We start from the raw sequence: 27109 nt of genomic DNA, 5'->3' as shown, positions 1-27109 counted from the left end.
TTGATTGAGTTGTAAAGCAAAGACGTGAGTATTTGTGACCCAGTTACAAAAGTCAATCAGAAAACACACATTAGAAAATCTGACTCCTTTAACATGAATATTTATTATATGGGATATTTCTCAAGACAATTAATGACATAACAACATAAAATCTAAAAATTCACTTTTTTTTTCTTTATGATACCTGCAATGGGCACAGTTTTATTATTAAAGAAACTGCCACTTGAGATAATCATGCTAAGCAAAATAAGCCAGACAGAAAAAGTTGAAAATCACATGATATCACTTATATGTAGGATATAAACCTAAAAGTAACAAATGAACAGTACAAACAGAGACTCATGGACATGGACAATGGACTAGTGGTTACCAGGGGGTAGGAGAAAGGGGAGAGGGGAATGTAGATGGGGAAAAGGAAAAAAATTAAAATAATTTCTTCGATTAAAATAATTAATTCATTCATTCATAATAAATAAATAAATGAATACATAAATTCTGGACAAAAAAAAAGAAACTGCCACTTTTAAAAACCTTCCTAGTCCAGAGTTGTCTGATCCAATTCACATTGAACTTTAAGAAATATAGAAAGTAATAACAATTGAAAATCATACGTGGAATGAATGCTGGCAGCAGGACATCCCTACAAGGCCACTTTGGAAGCAGTGTTATGTAGCTCCAGGTGGTAAATCCAAGGCCTGAAACTTTGTGTTTCTCTCTATTGCTCTTGCCATTGACTTTCTGTCAAGTGTCCAGGACAACACTTTACTGCTGCCAAGTTTCCTCATTTAAAAACAGAGAAGACTGAAATGAATAGTACTATGATTTTATTATGCTTATATACCAGCATATAAGAAAGTCTTGTATTTATTGTAATGATGAATCAATGATCATGTAACTATTAACACTCCCAAAGCTTTCTTTGCCATTTGCTGGTGTCCTGATGACAAGCAAATTCCACCAACATACGAGATAACTGGTAGAAAAGGGTAAAAAAAGAAAGAAAAATTATCAGCCTAAATTATCTCTATAAATACGACGAACTATCAAAAATTAATTAGTCTTTAATCCCTAAAATATTTTATGGTTTTATGGTTTCAAAGGGCTACATAATATTATTTAAATTAACTTTGCTTAACCAATTTCATACTTTAAAGGCATATCCCTGATGAGGGATCTGATCAAAACAGAACTCATCCTGAATTTCTGAGCAGGACTGCCATCTCTTAAAGCCCAACCTATAATTGGTTCTTTATCTGATATTCTTATTTCACTACATATTTTCCCCCACAATGAACTTTTTAAATTTAAGAAAATCAGTGAGTCCACAACATCCACTGTTTTCCTTCTGAAAAACTTTTCTCTCTTCCAAAATATTGATGATTGCCAGAAAATCATAATAAGACATTAAATGTTTGCTTTTCACATTTTCAAGGAACTTCTTTCCATCATCTTTTATTTTTAATTTTCATTTAGAAATAATTATAGATCTATAGAAAGTTGCAAAGATAGTACAAAGAAGTCTCTGGTACTTCTCACCCAGTTGCCCCCAATGTTTACATCTTGGATAATCATAATACAATATCAAAACCAAGAAACTGACCTTGATACAATGTCTACCGGTCAAACACAAAAAATTTATCACAAGTATAAATTCCTGCATCCACCACTGCGATCAAGACACAGAGCTATTCCATCACTACAGAGACCTACGGTTGTCTATATTTTATTGGTTTGAAGGAAATTTATTAACCTCACCTCCCTTCAATTCCTTTTGCCCTCTCTCATTTTTTATATAATTATCTTAAATATTTCCTCCACATATGTTAAGAAGGATATTGTACAATGTTATACTTTTTGCTTCAAATGTCAAGCATAATTTAGAAAATTTCAGAGGAGAAGGAAAATCTATTGTATTTATCTATGTTTTTCCCAAAGTTAAGACATTTCACCCATTACCTCTGACTGCATTTTCATCACCACCCCATTTCTCTTGTCCTCAGGGACTCCAGTAACAGAGCAGCCACAACTGCCTCATTGGGGAGTTTGGGCAGAGTGGTTTCCTTAGAAGATGACATGGATGGGCAGGCGCTGTTTCATCTGAATTATATATCTTTTACCAGTCAAACACAAAAAATAAGTCTTGCCACACATAGAGATGTTCCAACTAACACAATCCAACTTTCACAAATGTTAAACCACCCAAAGTTACATTTAGCTACTGCATCCTGTACACGGTGCCTCTTATCCCTGTCAGAATCCATTGTCTTCCTTCCCAATCCTGTCCAAACACTATTTCTCACCATTTGCAATTTATGGGTTAAACTTTACACCCTTTAAAAATATTCAACTACCCAAAACAAAAAACTCAACAGTCTTTTTTTTTTGACCTCCTTTACCCCTATCAACAATCTTGATTTAGATAAAAGTAAAGATCAAGAATTCTCAAAGACAGCAGTATCCATTGTCCTTCAGATAACTAGGATGACTTTAGTGACATATCATGTCACAAATAAACTTTAATAGAGCACAACTTGTCTTAAAGAATAATACTAATACCAGACATTCTCTGTTTATATAGCTTATGGAATTGCCTTGTGTTTGTTAAATTCAGATGGCAGCTACATCAATATCTTTTCTAGTTTGTTGACAGCACGTTTACTATATCCCATTAAATAAAAAGAAGATTGATGTAAAGCCAGACAAAGCTGACACAAATTACAGTAACTTTCTTTTCATTTAAAAATTAGTTACCTGAAACATGAAGCTATCCATCAGAAAAAGAGAGAAAAAGAAACTCACACTCTAAAGGCCTTTAACACTTTATAAATTGTCTAAATGATAGGAATAAAAGCTCTTAACTTTGGTCTATAGCAGTCTTGAAGTCTCTACTACTCTTTTTTTTTTCTTTCAAGAGTTTGTGTGTGCCTTTTTATCTTTGAAAAGAGAGATAGCATCTCTTAATACAGTTATTCAGCATTACAAATTCGAGCTTAATTACAGGATGAAAGAAAGTTTCTTTCCTGTCAGAAGACAATTATACTTGAGTTATGAGCATTAAAAATATCCACAACTCGATCTTGTCTGTCTTTTCTTTTTTGCATGTTTAGACATACAAGAATCAAAATTATATAAATATTTTTAGGTGTTCAGCACATCCAATATTATTTTCTATACTTTTTAAGATGTTATACTTTGCAATAAAATAAACCAAAGAAATAAATACAATACAAATTAATGTATTTGTTGCCTGAAGATGACCTACTACTCATATGTCAGGTCTCTGTTAGTACCTTGTGATCCAAACAATGGTTTAAAGAGTTTAAATACCACTTAATTTATAGCTTTGCAGTGGTTCAGCGATGACCTTTGAAACACAAACCTACAGTTCTCCAGCATAAGACTGGCCACAGGAATATTTGTTGATAGTTGATTGATGGAAGAAAATGTAGGATTTCCTCAGAAAATTTTCTGCTTCGGTGAATACTGAAAGTTTCTATGTTGACTCCAAGATCTACACAGAAGCGGAAAATACTTTACTTTTTTCTCATGCACCTGAAAATAAACCACTTCATTTTGAGAGAGTGGGATGGTTGCATGTCTCCCCCACACCATCTTGAGAACAAAATTTTAATAATTTCTTATTTTGGGGAAAGAACTTCTAGAAATAAGTGATAATAAGAATCGAGGAGACACAAATGTTAACTTCTGCAAATAAAGCCTTCCATTTTATTCTCATGCTGTTAATTCTGCTTTATGTTCTTTCTCCCCACTTCTAGCCAAATCCTCATAGAGGTTATATCTTTTTACTCTCTTTTCTGTAAATACGGAAGTTGTGCCATTGGTACCCTAGGTCCTGACTTGATCTCAAATCTCTGTTTAATAAGTGGATATCTGAATAAGAGGACTTCATGGCTGATCATATCTCTGGAATGAATTTTAAAATATAAGAAAAACCTCTAAAGAATTTGTATCAATATTTACTCTATTTTTTTCTAGCTTTCTCTTAAAACACATCATATTCTTCATCCCCAGAAATATTAGAGCACCATGAAAGGCCAGAAAAAAAAAATATTGATAAGTTCTAAAGCTTCTGGGAACACAGGATCTAGTCCCTATTTTGTATGTCCATTAAAAAAACAAACTAACAAACAAAAAAAGCAAAACTCCCACTCCTTGCACCCACTTAAGCCTTAAGATACAACCCAAGCCACATGTTGAAATTTCTAATAACTCTGAATGTTCATTGTTTCTTACCTCTAATTCTCTCTATGAAACGATTCTGCAGAGAGAATCTGAAGCAAAGAAAATGTATAGGCAAAGATGTTCAACACAGCATTATTTATGATGGCGAAAGATTTGAACAACCTTTGTGGTGGTGAATATTTGTCTATCAGTAAAGGAAAGATTAGTTGTATTATGGAACATCCACTCCAATAGCCTATTAAAGCCAACTGTAAAAAATATGTTTAGGAAGAGTTTATAATAATATAGAGGAGAATAACTCTGATATTATATTCAGCAAGAAATAACACTGAAGCACTATCCAACATTGTGTGTTTGTATATGTCTGCACATGTACACATAAACACACATAGTTCTGAATTGTGTCAAGAAACGGTGCCCAGAAAAAAATATTGGGAGGAAATGCACTGGGATATTAAAGAGTGGTTATTTTTGGTATTAGAACCAAAGATGGTTTTGATTTTTCTTTACACCTTATTTTCCAAATTTTCTATAGTGACATGTTTTACTTTTATCATTAAAAAGAACTATTTTATACCTTATTTTCCAAATTTTCTATAGCAGCATGTTTTACTTTTATTATTAAAAAGAACTATTTTTAAAAAAGAAATAGTGAACATTTCATAGTTAGGGTTTTATTTGTAAGCAATAAGAGGTCTCACATCAGCATATCCTTCAAGTTTCATCTTGTTTCTCTCAATTTTTTTTGATTAAATGAAGTCTCCTGGGCTCAGTGGTTAGCCTGAATAATTGAAGATGATCTCTAGAAAGATGCTGCTTTATGATTGTTGTTATTTATCTAAACATATATCTTGCCTTCTATGAAGTTCTTAAAAATTAAATAAAAAGATGTTTAAAGGAGACTTTCCTTTGTCTTCCCTGACTCATAGTGGTAGCAGGTGAGGTTTTTGTAGATTTTGTTTTTCTTTTTTCCCTTCAGATGTCAGAGGCAGTTAACTCACAAATGACAGTTACAGGTGGTTTTCAAGGAGAAGGGAGTTCAGGACTAAAGAATAAAGAAAGCTACATAAAACCAGTTTATGGTATCTTTAAAAACATAAATCCATGCCTTTGTAGTTTTTATTCTAACAAAGCTCAACTCTCAGAGGCACGCTTTCAGCTTTTACCAGCCAGAAAAGCTCCCCAAGCAATTATGGTGAGAGAAAAGGTTTCTGCCACAGCCACAATCTAATATAATAGTTAGGCCACCTGTGTTTCTACAAAGGCAAGAACTATTTAGAAAGCAAAAAAAGTGAAGTGCTGAATGGAATCGTGGAGCATTATGGAAAATATTCATCATCATTATTCATTAGGGAAGAAAGCGATGTTGACAAATTTACACTAAAAAAGTATTAGGAACTCTTGCTTCATGAGAAGTTTCAAAGCAACAAAATGAAGGAGCATGTTTGGGGGTTACTCATGAGCCTCGGGCCGCACTCTGCCAGCTCTGGTGGAAACTGATGTTCCTGTGTTATTTGGTGACATTCTTCGCAGCATCTGCCTTGTCTTTTTCTCAAACTTCTTTCCCGGTTTTCTCTTTTAAATCTTTGCTTCCCCTTTTCCTTATTCTTTTCCAGAGACAACTCAAAGGTACTTGGTCTCTCACCCATTGCAACAGCTCTAGGGAAAACTCGAGGAAAGATGAAAATAGCCAGTGCTAACCGATGACACATAACACATAACACATATGTGTTCTAGGTCTCTCTGAGGTAATGTGGCATAAATGAGACCCCAGAAACAAGCAGTTGAGTTCCCATCATTCACATGGCCACACTGCATTGAATAAAAGTACCATAGGCTAGTGTACCCCAGCCAACATCTTGTAGGACACATTTTTTCAGAAGCATCGTGAAACCTTCATCTAAGAGAAAGTACATCTGCTGTGTTGTCTGCTGACTTTTAAAATCCACATACATCAGTTCATACTTTTAAACGTGTTAGTAGATCTATGGCATTCCAGCTGAATGTGCGTAACAAGAGGATTTCTACCAGAAGCTGATGAGCAAACCGAAGCTTATTTCCTGCCTTGTGCTTTAGGGGTTTGTCACTGACCTCAATAATAACGGTATGTGTTCATTCAACACCTACCTTCTGGGGTCGTATCGCCTTCCCCTCATACACAACTTCTGGCTCCATTTGAAAACAACTGACAGTTTGAACCAGGGTGTAGTTTTTAAAGATCCTTTCCAAATATAAATCTTCTTGATTTCAACTGCATAATGGGGAAGCCCTAAACTGTCTTAGAAAAGCATTCTAAGACATGGTTTTGTTTTGCTTCCAAAGGAGGACTTAATAGGATTATATTACTGAACAGGACACCCACACTTCTCTCCTCCCCTCAAACTTGTTCTGAATCAAAATGATGGGGTTTTTTATAAAGGGGATTAAGACACTTGTGGTCCTCAGATAAAGTGTTTTCTTAGTTAAAAAGCTATTTCTGATATTAACACTACACCTCCAGAAGCATTTGGACGTTTCTTCAGAATAGGGCAGAATCTTGGGAGTGTCCCCACTTGCTTGCGTATGTTTTCCTACATAACTCAAAATGGTAAATCATCCTCAAAACATTTTATTTTGGAATTTTCCATATGTTAGTTTTCTCTCCTTCCACATAAGCTGAAGAAGAGGCAGCAGCGAATAGTTGAAGCATTAATGAATTGACATATTGGTCAACTCTGGTCCTTGAGCACTTCCTCTGAATGTGCTCTGAGCAAACATGAGTATTCTGCATGCAGTGCAACTGTACACACCTACTGAACACACCTACAGCACACCAGGCTTTCCTGTGTGCTCTGTTTCACAAGCAGTGTGTTTTTATATTGCACACATGTTACACTGCATGCACTAAAGGTTATGATCAGATGGAATTACTTAAAGCAAACTCTGGATTTTGAGAAGTATAAGCAAAAGCATAATTCATCATGTTGCTACTTACATCTCCCTCCACAGAGCATGCCTCTATCCCACCACATATGACTTAATTTTATCCCAAAAGGCAATTTGCTCATAGTCATACTTCTAACTACTAAAAAGTTACTGGAAAATTTACTCATCTCCCCTTTTTGACTAAAGCCTCCCAGCTCGACCCATCTTTCCTATTACTGCATAAACCTTGACTATCTGAGTTATGTGTCCACATGCTTCTAACTCCACCCATCTTGAATTTCATCCACATCCTTATCATTCCTTACTTGCCTGGTTAATATCAGCTTTTGTAGGTTTGGGGACCTATCAAATGTTCTGGTAAAGGTGAGCAGGAGTTCAATCAGTTGCAGCTGTGCAAACTCTAGCTCAGCTAACAAAGCCGTGAATGGCGGGGGAGAAGCAGGGAGAGGAGAAATTGATAAAATCGTCTTGATTCAAAATTAACCCTGATTGTACTTGGTAGTGGTTTAGGTTCTGCCTTGTGTATATAGCGCTCCCGATAATCAGTGTCTAATTTTGCTCTGAAGCTCTATTCTAGGAGGACTAATTGAAGATAGTAACAGCTGTAAGTGCCAAAATGGATCTTCTGCAAATACTCCCTATATACTCCCCCCATCCCCCTCTTCACCCTCCTATCCCATTCATCTGAGCACATCTGAAGAATAATTCTGTAAGAGAAGGAATATCAATAAACTACCCAGCTATCCTATAAATTTGGCTTTCCAACTGGTGAAGTGATTGAGAGATCATTGGTTCAGCTTAGAACTGCTTCTATCTTTGATGCATCTGCTTAAACTAATAGTTCTGCAACCTGCAAAAAGTGCTAACTTAAGCATTCAAACTAAAACTTATCACCTCCTTTGCTTTCCCATTTTCTCTGCTGGAGACCCCTACAATCTCAGCTGCAGTGGGCTAAGGAATCATTAGAGAGGCAGATTTGTGACTTGACAAGGCCTTACCAATAATTAGCTCCTCACCCACCTGCCAATGGACAGACACCACTTTAGTTCCCATTAATGGGCCTGTTCAAAATCAGAGCCTATTAGTTACTTGGAGAAAATAACACCTCTGGCAGTTATCAGCTATTAATAACTGAGGTTAAATAAAGTGGTCAGATATTTCCATAAGGTGAGCCCCCATGGAAGTTAACAGGTATATATGAGACGTATGAGCTCCAGGTAAGACTTCCCAATGGGAAACCCCGGGCGGCCAAGAGATTGAGGGCCTTCACCACATGAAACAGAAACTAAAGAAAGGGAAGCCACTGAGCGCAAGCCCTGTGCCTGACGCCAATATGCCCCCAAGCTCCAGCCTGCTTGCCATCACAGAGGCTGCCGCTCTGAGCCTTGCTACAGTCCACGCTCTCACCCACCACTTCCAGAACAGTCAAGAGATGAAGGTAGGGATGCATTTCTCAGGAGGGGCTGAGAGGGCAATAGTGCAATGAGATTCCTCATTTAGGAAATGTTTGTTTTGGGTTGCAACCTCAGCCTTTAGGGCAGAGTAGAATGAAAACCAACACTTCTAGACATTAACCCGTCATCCTTTTTTTTCCCCCCTGGGCCCAGTGTGAACTCAACAAAAAGGATTCTAACTGGGACCCAGGCATAGTTTCTTAGGATCCATGCAGTGCAGCAGCCCCACCCCCCACCCCATCCACGGAGAAACGTTCCAAGACGCCCAATGGATGCCTGAAACTGCGGATAGTACCGAACCCTATGTGTACTGTTTTTTTTTTTCTATACATACGTATCTTTTCATATAAAGAAAGCACTTTACAGCTTCTCTTTGGCATAATTCGAATCGCCAACATCACTACTCTTGCACTTTGGGACCCTTATTAAGTAAAATAAGGATTAATTGAACATAAACACTCCAGTACTGGGACAGTTGCTCCGATAACTACTAAGTGACTAATGGGTGGGGAGTATACACAGTGTGGATACGCTGGACAAAGGGATGATTCGCCTCCAGAGCTGGGAGAACCAGACGCTGTGAGATTTCATCACACTGTTCAGAACAGTGTATGATTTAAAACTTATGAGGTGTTTATTTCTGGAATTTTCCATTTAAGATTTTCGGGCTGTGGTTGATCACAGGTAACTGAAACTGGAAAGTGAAACCACGGATAAGGGGAGCCTATACATTTCTATGCCTCCCTTCACAGCCCATCCTCACTGCCTAGGCATAAACCATATAATCACAATCGATGGACTTATGTCTCATTCCTAACTACTGTCAACACAGCTGAATATCTGTTTGGGATACTTGAACCACTCTTCAGGTGGTTGGTCTATAACATCTCACCTGGGTAGTTATTTCTACTGTTTTACATTTCATTTTTGTTTTGAGAGACCAACTGGGCATAAACATTTTATAAACAGGCCAATTCACCTGGCTGTTCTTTAACTCAATTCTTATAATTCCTAGCGATAGGACCTGATTCACTTTTATGATAAAAGAATTGATCACTGGAGTCATTATGTGAGTCATCAGGCTGTAGCTTTTATCACCCCCAGTTATCAGGTTCTTACCAGATTTCACAACGGGTGATATGCTCATTGCTGTTTTACTTCCTTTCGTGTTATCTTCTTACACTCAGGGGCTGAGATCATCTTATTCATACCCCAGGCCTCGTGCAGTTTATCCCCTGCTGCCTCTGAGATTTCTTCTCTCATTCCTCTGGACTCTTCTGTTCCAGGCATATGGCCTTCTTGTTGACCCTCACTCACAGTGCTTCCCAGCTTTATTTCATCACAGTTGCCCAAGTTCTGCCCTCAGGTCTGAGTGTGCCACTATCTCAGGACACCTGTAAATGTTTAGCTGCTCACCAGGGCACCTTGACCCATGAGACAAGGAGCTCTGACCTTCTGAACCACAGCAAACGTGTTCCTGTGGTGCTGCTGACGCCCATGCCCGGACTCCTCTCCACTCCCCTACCCCATGGTCCTCATTCCTCCTGGCACTGTCTTCTAGCCACCCAGCTCCACCCCATGTCACTCTCCTGTTCCCTGCTGTACATTCTTTTTCTTCATGACGCGTTTTGCTCTAGCTCTTAGAACAGCAACATCTTAACAGATGCCTTAAAATATCTGTGAAAGGAATATGTGAAAGAAAGCTGTGTTTTTCTTCCAATAGTTAATGACACTGACCCTCATGGGAGCTTTTCTCAGAACAACATGAAGACCATCAGATCAGAGTCTTCAACCTTTTTAACCCATGCCTCCTTCTGATAAAGGAAAAAACAAACAAACAAACAAACAAACCTCATGGCCTTCCGCAGGGTCTGAAGCTGGGGTGGAGTGGAATAGGGTTGGAGATATAGGGGCAGGCAAGAGTGTTCAGTTTATCAAAAGGTAGCATGAGCTCAAAACCCTTCAAATCATCTTCCCTAAATGTACCTTCTCTCAACCAGGAATTTGGTAAGAGTAGGTAACACACAGTTGGAGAAGATCTTGGTTTATGGTGGTTCATCTCTCCTAATATAAAATGAAGAACCTCAGTGTATTTATGCAGAGAGCCCATTGCACAAAGAATCATAAATCCATTCATGTCCCAAGTTGTCTGTTCTAAACTTAGCCACACAAAAAGAATCAATCTCTCTACTACAGAAAATTTCGGTTCACTATTTAAAATGTTATTTGTGCTGCTTCTTATTGGCTGGAGAGTATTAACCTAGAAATAAAAGGCCAAAGTTAAAGGAAACCAGCATTTATTTGAGATCCGACGAATAGCTATTTGAGAAGCACTGATTCAAGCAGAAACCCAAATAGTACTCTGATTAGGAAGGGAAGGCAGGGAGTATTTATAAGAAAGGGAAGGGGAACAATTACATCAATAGAAGGAAGGCATTTCTATAGCTACAGATAAGCTAACATAGTGACACTAATTCTAAGCAATTTCTAATTTTTAGTCTAGTAGTTATCAGTTCTGTAGTCATAATATCTCCTTTCTTGTTGTCTTTGCAAACAATTGTTTGAGAGACAATGTTGCTTTAGGCCCAGCCCAAAGGTTATTTTGCTGTTTTAACATTTCCAAGGTTTGAGGACTAAGACATGCAAGGCAGTTTCTCTGAGATGGCAGCTCTAACTGCACTTGTTGTTGTGCTCCGACTCCATTTTAAAGAAGTTCCATTTATATTCTCTTTTACAAAGGATATCCATGACTCACCGTCAGTGGACCTGCCTTTGATTTGTGTGCTGATCTACAAAGGAAACCAAACCTGGGCCCCTCCTAGAAAGGCCCCCCTGAATCCCAGAGGCAGGAAAACATACTCCTTATTCCCACTCTATCTTCTTCTGATTTCTGTATTAAGGAAGCATGGCAATGGTGGGAATAAGGAGAAAAGAGGAATGGCAAATAGTATCTAATCCCTCAGTCCAGCCAACACTGAACACTTCTCTGTGCTAAACCACTTCCGGGCTAGGAACACCAACATAAGAAAGCATTCCTGCCCAGAAGAGTTCACAGTCTAGCACAGAAACCAACACTTTTAATTTCAACGCCATTTTTGCACTGCTTTTCCAGTGGCAGAACTCTCTAGAACCCAGTGCAAATGTACAGGTCCTCTGCAGCCTGAAAAGAGGCTAAAACCACGGTGTAATCTGTCTCCCTAAATTACTGCAAGATTTTATACAGTTGACATGTGCAATTGCTTTCGACTCTACTGGCGTCTTGTTGGGAACTCGATTCTGGCTCAAAAGTGCTAATAGATCAGCTTACACTCAAATGGAGCTTATCAGATCAAAGGAGCTGGCTTGATATTGATGTTTATTTATTTGTGTACAGTGAAGGATTCTTAAAATGCATCTTTCGGACTCTTAGGAGGACTTCTATAGGGGTATCTTTGGTGAATAGCTGGAGGCTGAGTGGACCAGGACAGAGTGAAGGAAGGGGTCCAGGGGCTTGGTGTGGATATTAGGCTGTACGGCTTTCTTCTAATTTTATTTAGGCTACACTTGGGTTTGAGTTTACTTGTATGTTGTTTTTGTTGTTGTTGTTGTTCAGAACATCATTGTTTGTAAACATATATGAGCACCTTGAGAGAAGGTACTATGCTTGTTTTGCCATCATTGTATACCCAGTGCTTGGCATATAAGTGCTTGATTAATCTTTGTTAAATAAATGAATTAAACAAATAGATTTTTGTAAAGTTTCTCTGTCCCATTCTCTTTGGAGAGAAGATCCAACCAGATTATAGGAGATTTAAGGCATCTCAAAGATGGAGATCCCATTACTATACTTAGAGAAACCTGATTCCTCTCTTCTATATTCTTTCCACCTGAGGAAAACCAGAGACGGAAGCTTAAAAATGCCATATCTGAGTTACCGATGAGGGGTCTGAAGTAAGTCCCCTTTCCAACTGTAAGGTGTGCTCTTGAGATTTTTTTCTCCAAGAGAAAGCTCATTCACGTCCTTTTGTATCCTTTGGTTTCATCGCCATTTACAGGCTTTACATCACTTGTGGTCACATTTACTCAAACTTTTAAATTCTTGCTGGAGAGCAGATAGTAAAATTAAAAGCCATTCAAGTCCAGATGCCCATCACAAACAGGTCCCCTTGTCCTCTGATCTTCCCAAAGGCACACTTGGAGAGGGGCTACTAAAGTAGGGAGGGACTCTCATGGTGCCCACTGCAGGTCCTTGACAGTAAGGTGTAGTCTGGGCCCTGGGATGACAAGCCATGACTCACCCACCCCCAACACTTCTCGGGCAAAATAGGTGAAGACCATCGCATAATTGTCAAATGGTGAATTAACAGTTCTAACGATATAAAGGCATTGCTTTTACAATGTCAGATGTGTGTCCTCTCTCAGATAGGAATTTAAAAGAATGAATTCTATAAGGTATTTCTGCCATTTTCTCAGACAGGACAGGTCATTCAGAATTTCCAAAGAGATTGCCGCTCTGGAGGTTCACTCTGTGACAGTCCTCTGCTGGAAGCGCCATGTCACTCCGTGGCCCCAGCATTAATTCTTTTGAAGGAATTTATTCCTGTGCCTCTTTAACGTGACCAAAGGACTCTAAGGGGCCCATTTCAATAAGACAGATATAGTTCTTGCCCACACAGAAATATGGTTCCTACCTTCCAGAAATGCAGCAACCAATGCAGGAGAACAGACAGATATGTCAGCGATTACAGTGCATCATTATAAGGGCATGAGGTAATTTAGATTCATTTTCTTCTGCCTCCATGAAAAGCAAATGAAGAAGTATTCTTCCAAAGACCAAGACCCACATACCAATCTTTCCAGTTTTCTTTTCTCAGACCGACACGTATTTACAGATAGAACTTTCAGAGTCATGAAATATTAATATATAAACTGTATTCTAATAAGTAATTTCACATACATAAATAAGAGATAAGCAAATAAATGCTAGATCTTGGCTTAGTAATTAATCAGGCTTTTAGTAACCTGTTTCTCCATTGCATTCCCTAGAGCTAATCCCCAACTTCATCGGTAATACCTCGTGATTTTCAGTTCACTCTTCCTGAACTCAGGTCTTCTCTTAAATTTCATATCAAAATTCCTTTTTTCCCCCATTGTCAAAGACAGTGGTACCAACATCCTCCAGATTCTTGTGAATACTTCTCTATCATATTCTCATTTGGAGGACCTTTTATTTTGCTGGGACACATTAGTGCTTCATCCTTCCCTAACATTTCTTGTTTACTTGTCCCTGGTCAGTTAACATCTTCTGTTGGGAGTCTCAGCTCTGTGATCTGTATCACATCATTCTGTCATCTCCTCAGTGTCTCTCTGCATCCATATTATGGTATCTGATATCTCTGCATCCGTATTATTGCAAATCACTGACGTCACATATACAAGCCTTCAGCTTTATCTTCAATGCTCAGAATGAATGTTTACATTTTCAGAGCCCAGTTATGTTCTCATACCTGCAAGCTCTTTGGGTGAGAGAATTTTTATCTTGTTTTCCATCATTTTCTGTCTTTGCCTGGGAGCTGCTGATGTGTGAACTTTCCAGGGAAGATAAAGGGAAGGGATGCGGCCTGTGCCCATTGAGTGATCAGTGCTGTTCCTGAGCATGAAGACAAAACACTCCATCTGTGCTCATCATCCTATGTCCTCAGGGACTGGTATTAAATGTAGGGTGGCCATTTAATTTATCATCCAAACTGGGTCACTGAAAAAGGCACCATTAATAATTACGCTGAGATATATAGTCACTCTATTGAAATTCCATTTCGAGCCTGGAATTGTGTTTAAGTCCAGGGCCCTGGATTTAACTGGATCCTAATGCTGCTTTGCTGACAGTTCCGGCAGAGCCGCCTCTTATAGAGAATACTCTGTGACTGCAGAAGTGTAATACATGTAAGAGGCAAACACAAATAACTCATTCCAGCTACAATAGTATACAAACACAATACTGGTTAACCAGGAAGTATACAGAGTAAAATGAAACTGCATTTCCCCCACTCCTTAAGTTTCCAAAGAAGTAGTCTAAAAAGTTTTAAATGTTTCTTTCCAGAAAATAAACTGAAATAACTACTTCATTTATTTTAGATTCCTTTCAGATAGCCTTGCAGATGGTTTGCTGAAATCATCACACCAACAAAATCTGTTTGGCTCAAAAATTTAAAATAACTCTACCAATTTATCTGCATTTCTCTGTAATAAAAAACCGAATTTCTTATTTCTGTCTATTAAACAATCTCATTCTGCATTTTGTTAACTGAACGACAGAAATAATTCCTTAAAAATCAACACATTTTTCCTTTATTGCCTAATTCTGGAACCCCAAAATATAGTGTCATAAATGCTGATTTTTCCCTTGTTCGCCTTCTCATGCAGTCATATCTTTTCTCTTTACACAAGACTCCTATCAAAAATATCAACAAACAGTAAATATTAATATTAATATCCTAGAGGTGTTCTTTCTTCCTCAAATTGCATGCATTCCAGCTAGTCTCCATGACATCAGCTCAGTAACGAACAGATAAAGCCCAAATTAAAAGTATTTTCCCAGCAGGCAAGATACCTATGACACAATGACTACTGGGTCAGAGAGCTACGAAGTAGAGGGGTGTGATTCACTGTGTTCTCACAAAGGCTTTAATTCAAAGTCGTTTTGAGAAGATTTGAAGGAAAATCTAGCATGGACCCTCAAAATGACCATTTCTCCCTTAATCATGAAATCTAATTGTTTTCTTTAGTGTGGGAAACAGAATCCCTCCTCCCCGCCAAAGGGAGCCTGGTCTCTGTGCTAAGCCAGTCTTGCCAACCTCCGGCCTCCTCACGCGTGCAGCACACAGCCCTTTCTGAGGGCTCTGCAAAGCTTCCTCCTCACCAACGTGAAGTGGAGAAATGCAGCGAGGTGACTCAGCTTCCATAATCCTAACTGCTGTCACTGCAGTCTTGTTTTTACATTTTTTTAAGGCATCTGTTCCGGAGTACTTATGATTTTACAAAGCAGTCTTAATGTTCCCAGTGGTGTAATTACTCAGATATAGCCATGCCTGCTGCTCTGGAAACTGTCAAGATTAGAGGCTCAGCATGTGAAGACAAACTTGGGAGGAATTTGTGTAATGTAGGGCACATTGACCCCCAAGGAAATTCTCTCCCCCATCCCCTTTCTCTATTTCCCCTTAAAAGCTGATGGGTGAAGTCTCCCTCTGGCGGTTGCCGAGGTATATTCTCAGGAGACAGAATGAAAACCGGCTGAAATGCATTCAATGTTGTGGCAACTAAAACATTTCAAAAAAATTGGGAATTTATCCATATCTAATGAACTTTTGAGCATCCCTCCACCTTCTAAAAGAAGGCAAATGAAAACCAGCCACTTGTTCTCTGAACACATGCCCTTCTCACTTCACATTTCCACTTCTTCATCAGAAATCAGGATGACGATCATCTCACACTTAAAGTGATTCTGGTAAACTCTCTCCTCTGTTTTCTCTCTACATCTAGTTCACTACCAGTCCAATTTATTTGTCCTTTATAATAGTTCTCACGTTTCCTGCCCTTCTTGTCAGTTCCCCAACCTATAAACATACAGCTGCCCGACAGCATTTGAAGTAAATGTGATAAAAGTCCAAGCACAGGAATTAGTCCCTCACTGACAGGGAGTTCTTCTGATTCCTTGTCAGGACAGCTGCAAATTTCCATCCCAGGGACCGGCTATTTCTGGCGATCTTGAACCATAGCCTTCACACCAAAGATTCTGAAATCTGGAATCAGGGATTTCTATAATGTGCATGGATCCCCATCCTTTTTCCTAATCCTTCACTACCCTGAATGGACTTGTGACCAGCTAGCACCATCAGGCTGCACACCTTCATGAGCTCTGGGTCGATCCTGCCAAATGACTTTCCTGCCTATTTCTAAGACCAAATTCCTGTTTTGTACTCTTTTCTAGGACTCGGATCCTTATCCTCTGTCTTCTTACCTTGTTGCTTGTTGCTGCCTGTGTGAGCTGCCTGGTGGTACCTGAGTAGCTGCAGGAGGGAGACCCTACCTTTCTCTTGCCTGTCCTTCCTCTCAACCCCAGTGGCAGGAGCCCTACCAACAGGCTTCTCTGACGTTTCAGGTTTTTCCTGTTCCTAATCTAGCAGGTGTGTCCTTCCATGTCGGAGCCTTCTGGTTACCCATGGGGCTTTACTTAAATTCTTGCAGCTACATGATTTGCTCTGACACCAGCCACCTTGTTGAGACCAATTGCCTCTAGGAAGGTGCATATAGGATTCTATCCAGGCTGCCTCATCCCACTGGTTCTCACATCCAAAATAGAGTTCAGGAAGAGGGCCAGCATCTCTGCAGCAGCTCTGCATAGGTCCATCACCTGCCAGACTCTACCTTAGGGGTCTGCTGTGCCTCTCGGAAACTTTTCTGTTGTCATCCCATAGAAAATGTAAAGAGGGTGACAACATGTGTGCCCCTGGTTTTGACTTCTTGGATAAGCTTTCCCAACCCTGGACACACCAATGAAGTGCTCACAGTTGTGCACCCCTGCTAATTTAGGATTTAAGGCAGTCGCAGGATATTCATCTGTAGAGAATAACATAAATGTATGCTTCTCAACATTTTTGCCCCAGCATCTTAACACAAATTTACATTCTTTAACGTCACTTGCAGAAGCTCTCTGTGTCTGTGTCTCAACACAGCCCATCCCACAACTCTTCTATGATTCTTGAAATCATACTGCATTATCTCTCTCTATGTCCACCTGTCAGGTCTTAGCTGAAACATTTATCAAAAAAAAAAAAAAAATCCCTCTTTGCTCTGGATCCACACAGCTTCAGATGGAATCTTCTTCATCACTCAAAGTCTAAGTCACCCCTTGGACTCAGCACCCCAGAACTTCTCTGCACCAGCTCCTTCCCTACTCCTGGCCTATGTCATCAACCACCATGCTCCAATAACCTTCCCTTTGTGTCCGCTGCTCAACCAGCTGGCACAAAATTTATCACATAGTATATTTAGAACTCTGTCTGTTTTACCCTGCTTTTTTCTTTTTTTTTTTTACTTTGCAGCATTGTTGTTCTCTCACTCCCTTATTATGATGTGAATATACTTTAGAAACCAGAGTCCTCACTGATTTATGGGAGGGCACAATTGCTTCAGAAGGCCGCAACTCAGGGTCCCTGCCCTGCCTTCTCACCATTAACCACACATGTCATTACAGAATAAGGAATGCTTTCATCCTGAATACCTGACTTTCCCTTTTCTCTGTCTAATCAGATTTGGCAAGAAGCTGACTGGCATACATCTATGCAGTGATTGCCTTCCTATTAAAATAGGTTTTCTGACAAGTTTCTGCCCGTGCACAGTATAATTAAACTTTTTGCATTTCTTCAACATGCAGATTAATATAGGTAAGAAAGGGAAAATCAAGTGTTAGAAAATATAGTTTACCTTGTGTTTGCTCTTTGAGATGAGCAATGCAAAGAAATATGATGGCTTTTATATTGAAAAACCCAGAATGCCTTAAGCAAAGAGTCGAAGATCTTTAATAGTGGTCTGAGGTGCTGGCTTCATGATGGCCATGCTGCTGCCTGGTGTCATGAGCACAAGGAAGTCCAGAAGTAATAACCCTAGCCCCACCTCGACGGCAGGCCTGCCTCGCGTACTAGTTCTGGAACCCCAGAGAATCAGGCTGAATTTCCAGGGACACAGCTTCTTGATTTCCTAATGGAGGAGAAAAGTTAATAAAGAAGGTTGGTTGCTGACAGTAATTCAGAGCTAATATTCATCTTCCCACCAGTGTAATAGGAGAACTCAGTAACAGGAGAGTGCCTTGAAGCTTTAGTGCTGAGTAGTTAGCAAACGGCTGCCATGTGCAGATCTCAGTCCACCTTGATCATCTGGCCCTCACTTGTAGAAACGAAGTTGCCTTCCCAGGGTCTGAACCACCGCCAATGTAAATAAATGGGGAAAGGTACTGAGCAAATTTGGAGAGCTAATGCCTCTCTAGTCCACTGTAAATTGGGAGTGAGGGTGGGCCACAGCATACACTGTTATAAGATACTCTGATGCCTGGTAAAAGAATAAACTGCTAATTAAAGTGATAAAATTGCATTTGAACTCTGGAGACCACAGGAACTTTATAATTGACTCTCATAATGTGCTTTGGAGGTCCATACACACCCGTTCATTTTTAGGGGGTAAGGGGTTCATTTCATTTTGCATTATCAATAAAAACACTCCAAAAAATATACATAATAGAAATGACTACTTCTCTCCTCTGGTAGGAGGTGCTTGACCTTTGATCTTGAACCAAACTACATTAGCAGAGGCAACCTACAAGTGGCAGGAAATTGTTTCCCCTTGATATCGTTTTGATGATGTTATATTATTAGTAAATCTCTCAGTACTCTCCTAAGGATAACTCCTCGTAGATTAAGATGAACAACAACAACAAAAATCGATGAGTAAATATAGAGAAAAATATGGACCACCATTATGTCATCTTCAGGATTTTCTCCTTATTTTTCTTTATGTGAAATATTTTTCTTTATGTGAAATTCCTCAACCTTTTTTAAAAACATTATCGTATGGTGGAATTATGAAATTATTTAGGCCAGTGTTTATTTGTTTACTGTTCAAAGTCGTACTCATGTTAATTTAACCCTTCTGCGTAATCTTCGTTCATCCAATTCATGTTTTCTAAAATTATCCTATTAACCATGGAAATCATCTGACCCAAGTACAGCAGGGAGCTTCTTTTATCAGGAATGGTCTTTATGCGGGTGTTTTTGTAGTTTCCTACTAAACCACACCCTCGTATGTGCCTTTGATCTACACCAAATTCTGTTTTGTGTGGCATGCCGATATTGTCTTATTTTCCTAAGTTATATTTGCTTCTTCCTCACATTATTAGATGCAAGCCACCCTGAGTAGTTTGAACCGTAAGTCTTGGTCTCAGTGAATGACGGCATGAGATGTAAAGCCTAATTCTGTTATAGATGATAAAGAAACCTAATAAATTAGAAACCTCGAAGGGAAAAAATATGAAAACTAAAAAAGAATAAACATTATAAGAAAATTTCCACAGAAATACTTGAGGAAGAATGAAGAAATCAAAAGAACAATTACTTTCTTTCCTCATTTCTTCTGAAAATGTCCTTCTTCTCTAATATGCTTCTATAAGCCTGCACTTTCTCTGAGGACTTTGATCACTTCATCCCATAACATACCATCAAAGATCCTGAGACTTGCAGGCCAGTCCAGGCTGCTCACAGACCGTGGTCCTTCAGAGCCAAAGGGCCCAAGTTATTTTGGAATCCCCAAAGGGTTTTCCAAGAGCTAAACCTAGACCAAGTAAAATCCTCTTTCTTGGTATTGCTCACCCAAATCCCGACCCAGTCCTCAGGACATCACTAATAATCTTAGAGTTTAAAAATTCTTGACAATGTTTAGGAATTTCACCAAAAACTGGAAGGGAGGCGGGGGAGAATTGTCAGCATTTCTCAAACTGTATTCCAGGATTTCATAAGATGTTCTAGAAAAAATTTAAAAACAACAACAAAAACAACAAATATATATAGGTGAGATATATCTGAGTATATCTCACATATTATAAACCTCTAAGGAAGTCACAGCCTTATGACCATATTAAAGACTCTAAGCTACCCCATGGTAAAGCAACCTCTTTAATTCTAATTGCCCCAAAATTTTACAAATTGCTTTAACTACAAAATCTATTTTTCCCCCCTCAAAATCTATTTTTGTATCTCTCAGGACTGGTCTGCCAAGGCTTACAACTTCGAGAAAATTTAAACAACTATGCCACATTGACTTGGGTGTATTTGTGTAGGTCCAAATCCTAGACACAGGAAAATAAACCTTTATATCCATCACCTGTGTTTTGGTTTGCTGAGATGGGTAGCAGTTCCCAATATGTATCAGTTTCCCATTCAAATGGTTAATTACCTTCTTTTCTTTGTGATGATATTTAGAGGAGGAAAATGATAGGTCCACTAAAAAAGGATACATAACACATGTTATCTAATATATACAAGGACAGAGATTATTTTTCAGACATTCAGAGTAACACCAAAACGAGGGCAACCTGACCCTGGCTGATGGGAAATCTAAAATTACATTTCTGAAATTCGTTAAAGGTCAAATGGAGAATAGAGCTTGTTGAACAGCTGGGTTTCTAACTTTGTTGATCTAGCTGATGAAAAGGTTTGTCGTTTGAGTATATATTATAGTCTGAGGTTTGAGAGTAGTTTGGAGCATTTAACATGGCCAGAGAAATAAATTAACTTAAATTCTGCCAGAAACCACTGATCCTGCCTTGCAAATAATACAATAATAATATGAAGAATCTTCTTCAAAGATTCTTTTTAAATTTAGTAAGCATTTGTTCAGAGCTACCTACAAAAATATGTGCAAAGAGGAGACAAAATACAGGAGTAGGACCTTAACAATCTTTCTAGATAGACAGATATATGTGCATGTATAGATTAGATATACATATAGATATAAATATAGAGATAGATATAGATATATAGATATATGCATGTGCATATATATAGACACAGATATGTGCGTGTGTGTATGTATATACATATACATATACATATATATATATATATATATCAGGGAACGCACGAAACCAGGAGCAAAATGGGGGCCTGCTAAAGGTACTCTAGGCTAACTCCAAGGTTCTAATTGCAATATTTCCACTATAAATCTGTTTCTCATAAATACTTCTGTGCAGTGGGGTCAATAGTAAAGGGCCTTGGAGAGTTCTGGAGACCAGAAAGGAGGCTGGATGAAAGAGGCCATAGTCTCGCATACTGACGAGGTTCGAAGTTCGTGCAAACATGTAAAGAATCCACAGGGGAGGGAGCTGGGAGTGCAGACACTGCCAGATGTTTTCAAACCATCCCAGTCTAACCCTTAACCCATTCTTTAGCCTCTTAGTCTGTTTGTCATCTTTAAGTAGGACAAAGTTTTGTTTCTTATTTTATTTTGTCTTTTTTTTTTTTTTAACATACCTAGAATACAATACCTTAAACTAATGGGAGAAAACAAATATTATCAACTGTAATATTCTAAAGTTTGTTTTAAGATATTGTATTAGCCTTACACATTTCACATTTTTCTTTTTGTTTAGAACTTTTCAGAATTACATTGATCTTTCCCCTAAGGTCACCAAGATGTTCCAAAGGTTACATCTATTCCATTTCCAAGGACAATCTCTCTTTGCTTCCCTCTATTGTGTTGGAGTTCTACTTTGCATCTCATGCCTCTGTCTGATTCTGAGTCACACAAATTCTTTCACATGAATCAAAAAATCTAAAGTAGTAACCATTAACCACATACATTTTGGATGGAAAAGAATTCTGTCTTACATTATGACTAAATTTTAAATCAGTCTTGGAGTTTTGGGGTAATTATGCTCATTATTAGAGAGCTGTTATTCATTCAGAATTTCTCTTTGAATAGTATAAGTTGGTCATTTATTTTCTTTGGTCATTTTTGTAATTGCCATACATACTTCATTTCTTAGCATAACATTTGTTTTGTGTATTATGGGGACATTTTTTGGCAGAGTCCCAAGTTTTTTCTATGAAAATATTTTCTACAAGTCATTTTTTTTATTCCTAACAACAACCTCCACCATTTTCAGTATTTCTAAAAGCACTTTTCTATTGTGGTGACTTTATATAATTAGTTAATATTCTCAAAGCTTGATCTATTTAGAGCTTGGTTCCTCAATTTTAAGAGTAGATGTTTTTCATAATTCTTGATAATTCTAAATTTGGGGCCAATTTCTTATCAAATCTGATAAGACCATCATTGTGTTTAAGCCGTAAAGTGATTAATGAAGGGCTATAGCAAAGCAAGTTAACTTTTCTATTATGTTGTTTGTGAATGCTCACATATATTAGTATTATCCCTAATTTTTAAAAACATCTTTGCATTTCATGAAAGTTAATTTGGTGAAAATTAGACAATATAATCAGAAAATCCTCCCAGTTGAGCACCTATCAGCTGAAGCACATGAAAATGCACTGAATACAAAGATTTGATAGAGTGTGCCTGATCAGTTTCCTATTGCTGCAATAAATATCACAAATAATTTATAAATTATTCACAAATTTGTAATAAATTATCACAAATTTGGTGACTTAAAATAACACAAATTTACTATCTTAGAGTTCTGTGAGGTTAGAATTATAAAATAGGTCTCACTGGGCTGCAATCATGTCCTTCCTTAGAGGACATAGGGAAGAATCCATTTTCTTGTCTTTCTCAGCTCTGAGAATCTGCCCACATTCCTTGGCTCATGGCCCCTTCCTTCATCTATCTTCAAAGCCAGCAATGGCTTGTCAAGTGTTTCCCACTTTGCATCACCCTCCTGCTTCCTTTCGTCACTTATAAGGACCCTTAAAATTACCTTGGACCTACCCAGATAATCCAGAATTATCTCCCCATGGCAGGATGCTTAATCACTACTGCAAAGTCCCTCTTGCCTGATAAGATAACATTTATAGGTCCCAGGAATAAGGACCTGGACATCGCCAGGGAAGCCATTCACTATTCTGCCTACTACAGTGCCTCTAACACCTGTTTCATGAGAAGAACCCCATAGGGTGCTCGTGCTTGTAGGGAGGATGTTGTACACCCTACTTTATAGATTTTAAAAGGTTATTTAGAACTGACCAATGATTTCTTTCATCTAGGCTAGAACTCTCCTCTTTTCCTGGGCTCTTGAAATCTGTTTCCATGGTGAAGACCACTAGAACAAAAAAAAAAATCACAGGAAAGAAATACCTTTGTATAAAACCTCCGTTGCTATCCGCAGCATTAATATAAGGGAGCACTGCCTTTGCCCTGTGTTATATTACATTGAATACAAATATGCAACATTTATCACTCTCATAAAGAATATAGTCTTTAAATAATGCTACTAATACTGTGCACAGTATGCTTTGTTGTAGTTCTCAAAACAACAGTTGTATAAACAATCTTCCTTACTGCTGTTAGGGGTTCCTATCACATATCACACTTGACCACAAAGGGCAGGTTTGCACAAACAGCCTCACACAGCATTGCCTTGTTGAGCCTGGCTACTACACCATTCCATAAGGGCAGGGGTTTCGATAGCAATTATTGTATATAATCAAAAGACCTTCCTGGTTTCTTGGTTTATGTTTTTCTTATTATGAGGATCTAAAGGATAGCACCTTTGGATTTACAACAGGAGACGCTGAGTGCTAGAGAAATACACCTTGTTCTTTTTCATGTTCCTCTCTCAGTTGCTAATAATATGTCATGCTTAAATCCATTTCTTCACAAAAGAACCTATTTGTCAAGTTTAACTGCAAGGAAGATGCAGCTATTATTTACCAAGTTATGCAGGTTTCTTGGCAATGCTCAAGATTTTTATTTCTAATGTTTAGTGATGAAAAATAGTGCTTTTAAAGTAATACCAAATGTTAATGGCAACCAAAAGAAAAACTCAATACAGGAATACTCTGTGCTTACAGCTTTCTCATTAAATAGTCCTTAGACATTTTTCACTGCATGCGAATTCTCGTTTGACTTTATCAGAGTAGTTGGCAGACTATGTTGCCTTCTCTAACAATTTTGATTGCACTGTTGCCAGTTAATGATGACCTTGTACATATTGGTGTGGTTTAGGTGATTGGTTGTATCAGAAATAGTGATTTTCTAGAACAATCGTCTCTGGAGTTTTTTGTTTTGTTTTGTTTTTTTGTATCTCCCCCCGCCACCCCCACCCCTACCCCCACCACTGGCTCCATCAGAATCTCAGCAATTTTTCTGAAGAGACAGACTCTCTCCCCAGGCTCTGTCTAGTATCTCTCATCTCTCAGATAAAGCCCCCAACTGCCCCGAGGGGGTTGTCCCAGACCCCTATTGTCTTCCCTTCTTCAGCTTCTCACAGATGATTAATTACTCTAGTGAATCATAGAATCTTGGGTGAATTACTTTTCCCGGTATAAATGATTCACGCAATGAAAACGGAGGATCTCCAACTTTCAAGAAAATTATAGCTTAAATAAAAACATCGTACTCAATCATATTGTTTATGTATGATATTTTAATGAGTTGTCACCTCTCTTGAAGAACATCTTTCATATCAATGATAAAACACAGTTATTTGACCAGCTGGGTCAAACATCACCTTGTTTATATTCTTAAATAGTAATAGGCACCAATTATTGATCCCTTTTATGTTTCAGAAACATCCCTATATGCTTTACGTTTGTGACTTTATTTAATTCTTGTGTCATATCAGTGAGTGCAACACTACTTGCTCCATTTTACAGAGAAAAAAATTAAGAATTTTGGAGAATAAGTAATTTGCCAAAAAACATACACCTCGTAAGAGACCATAATACCATACTCCTTCCCAAATATTAATTTTATTTCATTCACTTTTTCTTACCACCATTTCTTACCAAAAATGTGGCTAACAAGTGTTTGCCTTTTATAGTCTTACAAGTATCCTCTGTGATGATTTAATACTTTTTAATTATTTGCTTAATGCCTCATTTCCTCTCTGTGATGATAAACTTTTGTCTGATCTTCATTATTAGGGAAATTCTTCATATGGAGAAAGCTGCAATTATGTTTATTTCTAGCCACTGTGCACTTGTTATTTCATCCTTGGTTTTTAGTTAGGCCTCTAGAACTGAAAAGCATCATTTATCATCCTAAATAGAGATGGGGAGGGAAAAAAGTTTCTCTCTTAACAGATGTGGAGGCTTTCCAGTCTAATCTTTTCTCCATAAAACCTTAGGCTAGGTTTCAATAAAGCTATTTCTTTTTATAGGGTTATATCAGAATAGTTCTTGCTTATATATTGTTGTTATTTTTATTGTGGGTTTTTTTTATTACAAAGAGAAACTAAACTGATCTCTCGATGTTTTTACTTATTTGGCCTTTTATCACTTGATTTCAACTGGCATCAGCATCTTCTCCATATTTTATCAGTTAAAACACTCAATAATAAATATACACTTAATGTATTTTTTTTTTTGTAAAGCTTTGGACACTAGTCTTCAATTAAACCATGAACGTGAATAATGGAGATAGCACCTAGGAGTTCCGTATTATGAGGGCCTTTCCTAGATCCCAGTGAGAAGTCTACATATCACACCAGTCCTCAAAGTTAAAATCAGAATTCTACAGCTGAAAGTGACATTGAGTTCATCTGGAGTAGCTGCCTCATTACAGATTAAGCTATAGATCACAATAACTTAACAGTTGTCAAACACCTTCTTAGAGAAGAATCTGGGTTCACGTCCAGGTCTTCTGACTCATAAATTAATAGTATCTTTAGAAAAATTAGAATCTTACAGAGGATTGGGCTCAACTTCTTTTTTTCATTTATCTTCTATATTACATATCTAAAAAATTGTTCATGTGACTTTGGATTTCATCTAGAGCTTTTTCCAAAATATCATAGTCTCCTAGTAATAACATACGAGTATTTTGAGAAAGAAATGAAATAAATATGTACCCAAGCATAAGGAATCTGCAATTTATCCAGCAGTATCAATTTATATAAATACTTTATATGACATTCTTAGAAGAGACAAATAAGCATTTGATTTCATCATTATCATCTATCATATAAGTTAACTAGAAATCAGAGTTCTTTGAAGAAGATGGTTATTTAAAAAAAAAAAAGTCCTTGAATTTTAAAAATACCTCACATTTTTATAAGTGAATATATGTCAGTCTGTGGAGCTGGAAGCATAGTTTTCTCCCTGAAGATTCTGACAAGAGAAATTTTTTTCTGTAGATATTCCTGGTGACAAATCAATGTGAGAAATGTCTTTTGATTAATTCCTCCAAGACATCATCCCTGACCCTAAAAAACCAACTGAAAAAAAAATAAGAGAATAGTGCTGTTTTCAAGTCCATTTAAACCTCTTGAAGTTTTTCTAGAATAATGCCAATTCATAGCCCCTACTCCAGTGCTGGAAACAGCAGTTGAATTGAATCCTTAGCCTCCATTTTATGTTGAAGATATTTGTGCCTGTCAACTGAGTTGAAATCAACCTCTCTACTTTCACCAAAACAGCCAATCCCATGCTTTTTCAAGTCTCCCAGATCAGCTGTGATTCCAGACTTGGTCTCATCGCTTTGAGAGTAGACCTTTTCAGCTTGCTGTGCTCATCTTTCAGTACAATCACAGAAACTAGAACTGGTAGCATAAGCCCATAATGTGAATGATAGCATTTGTTTGTGGAGATACTACCATGGGTAAAACAATGTTTTTGTCCCTAAATTTTCAGTGACTAAGCTTTAAGGATGAAGGAACAGAATATATCTGACAACAGAATAGAATGTTTAAAATCAGGACTTTCTCCAAAAATTTAGACTCTGTGATTAATCACTGTACCAACCTGTACCATTTTCTCCTGCCCTCAAGCCTGTGGATGTCACTGCCATTCTTTCTAGGTTCCCACCCATTCGTAGATCCTGAA

General features: G+C 38.0%; 2 protein-coding genes across 33 annotated transcripts in view; one reads left to right on the top strand and one right to left on the bottom strand.

The window, feature by feature from the left end:
* The window catches only part of DLGAP1 (DLG associated protein 1), a 790600-nt gene that overhangs the window by 637903 nt on the left and 125588 nt on the right, over positions 1-27109 (top strand). The gene's annotated exons all lie outside the window — the stretch shown is intronic.
* The window catches only part of LOC120588201 (uncharacterized), a 125360-nt gene that overhangs the window by 39840 nt on the left and 58411 nt on the right, over positions 1-27109 (bottom strand). For 2 of the 18 annotated variants that reach the window (XR_005649170.1, XR_005649175.1), the window contains exon 7: positions 18045-18317. The exons of 14 other annotated variants lie outside the window; for them this stretch is intronic. Coding sequence is in view for 2 of the 4 variants with exons in the window: in XM_039845453.1 (XP_039701387.1) it covers positions 20253-20608 (356 nt within the window). In the remaining 2 variants the exon portion in view is untranslated. Of the gene's footprint in view, positions 1-3379; positions 3512-18044; positions 18318-20211; positions 20609-27109 lie in introns of those variants that run through there. 2 more of the 18 variants (XM_039845458.1, XM_039845453.1) reach the window with 2 other exon arrangements.

Source organism: Pteropus medius, unplaced genomic scaffold (genome assembly GCF_902729225.1).
Source record: "Pteropus medius unplaced genomic scaffold, Ma_sr-lr_union100, whole genome shotgun sequence".
NCBI classification, from domain to species: Eukaryota; Metazoa; Chordata; class Mammalia; order Chiroptera; family Pteropodidae; genus Pteropus; species Pteropus medius.
The sequence above is the reverse complement of the archived record's forward strand: the minus strand, read 5'-3'. Positions and strand labels throughout refer to the sequence as shown.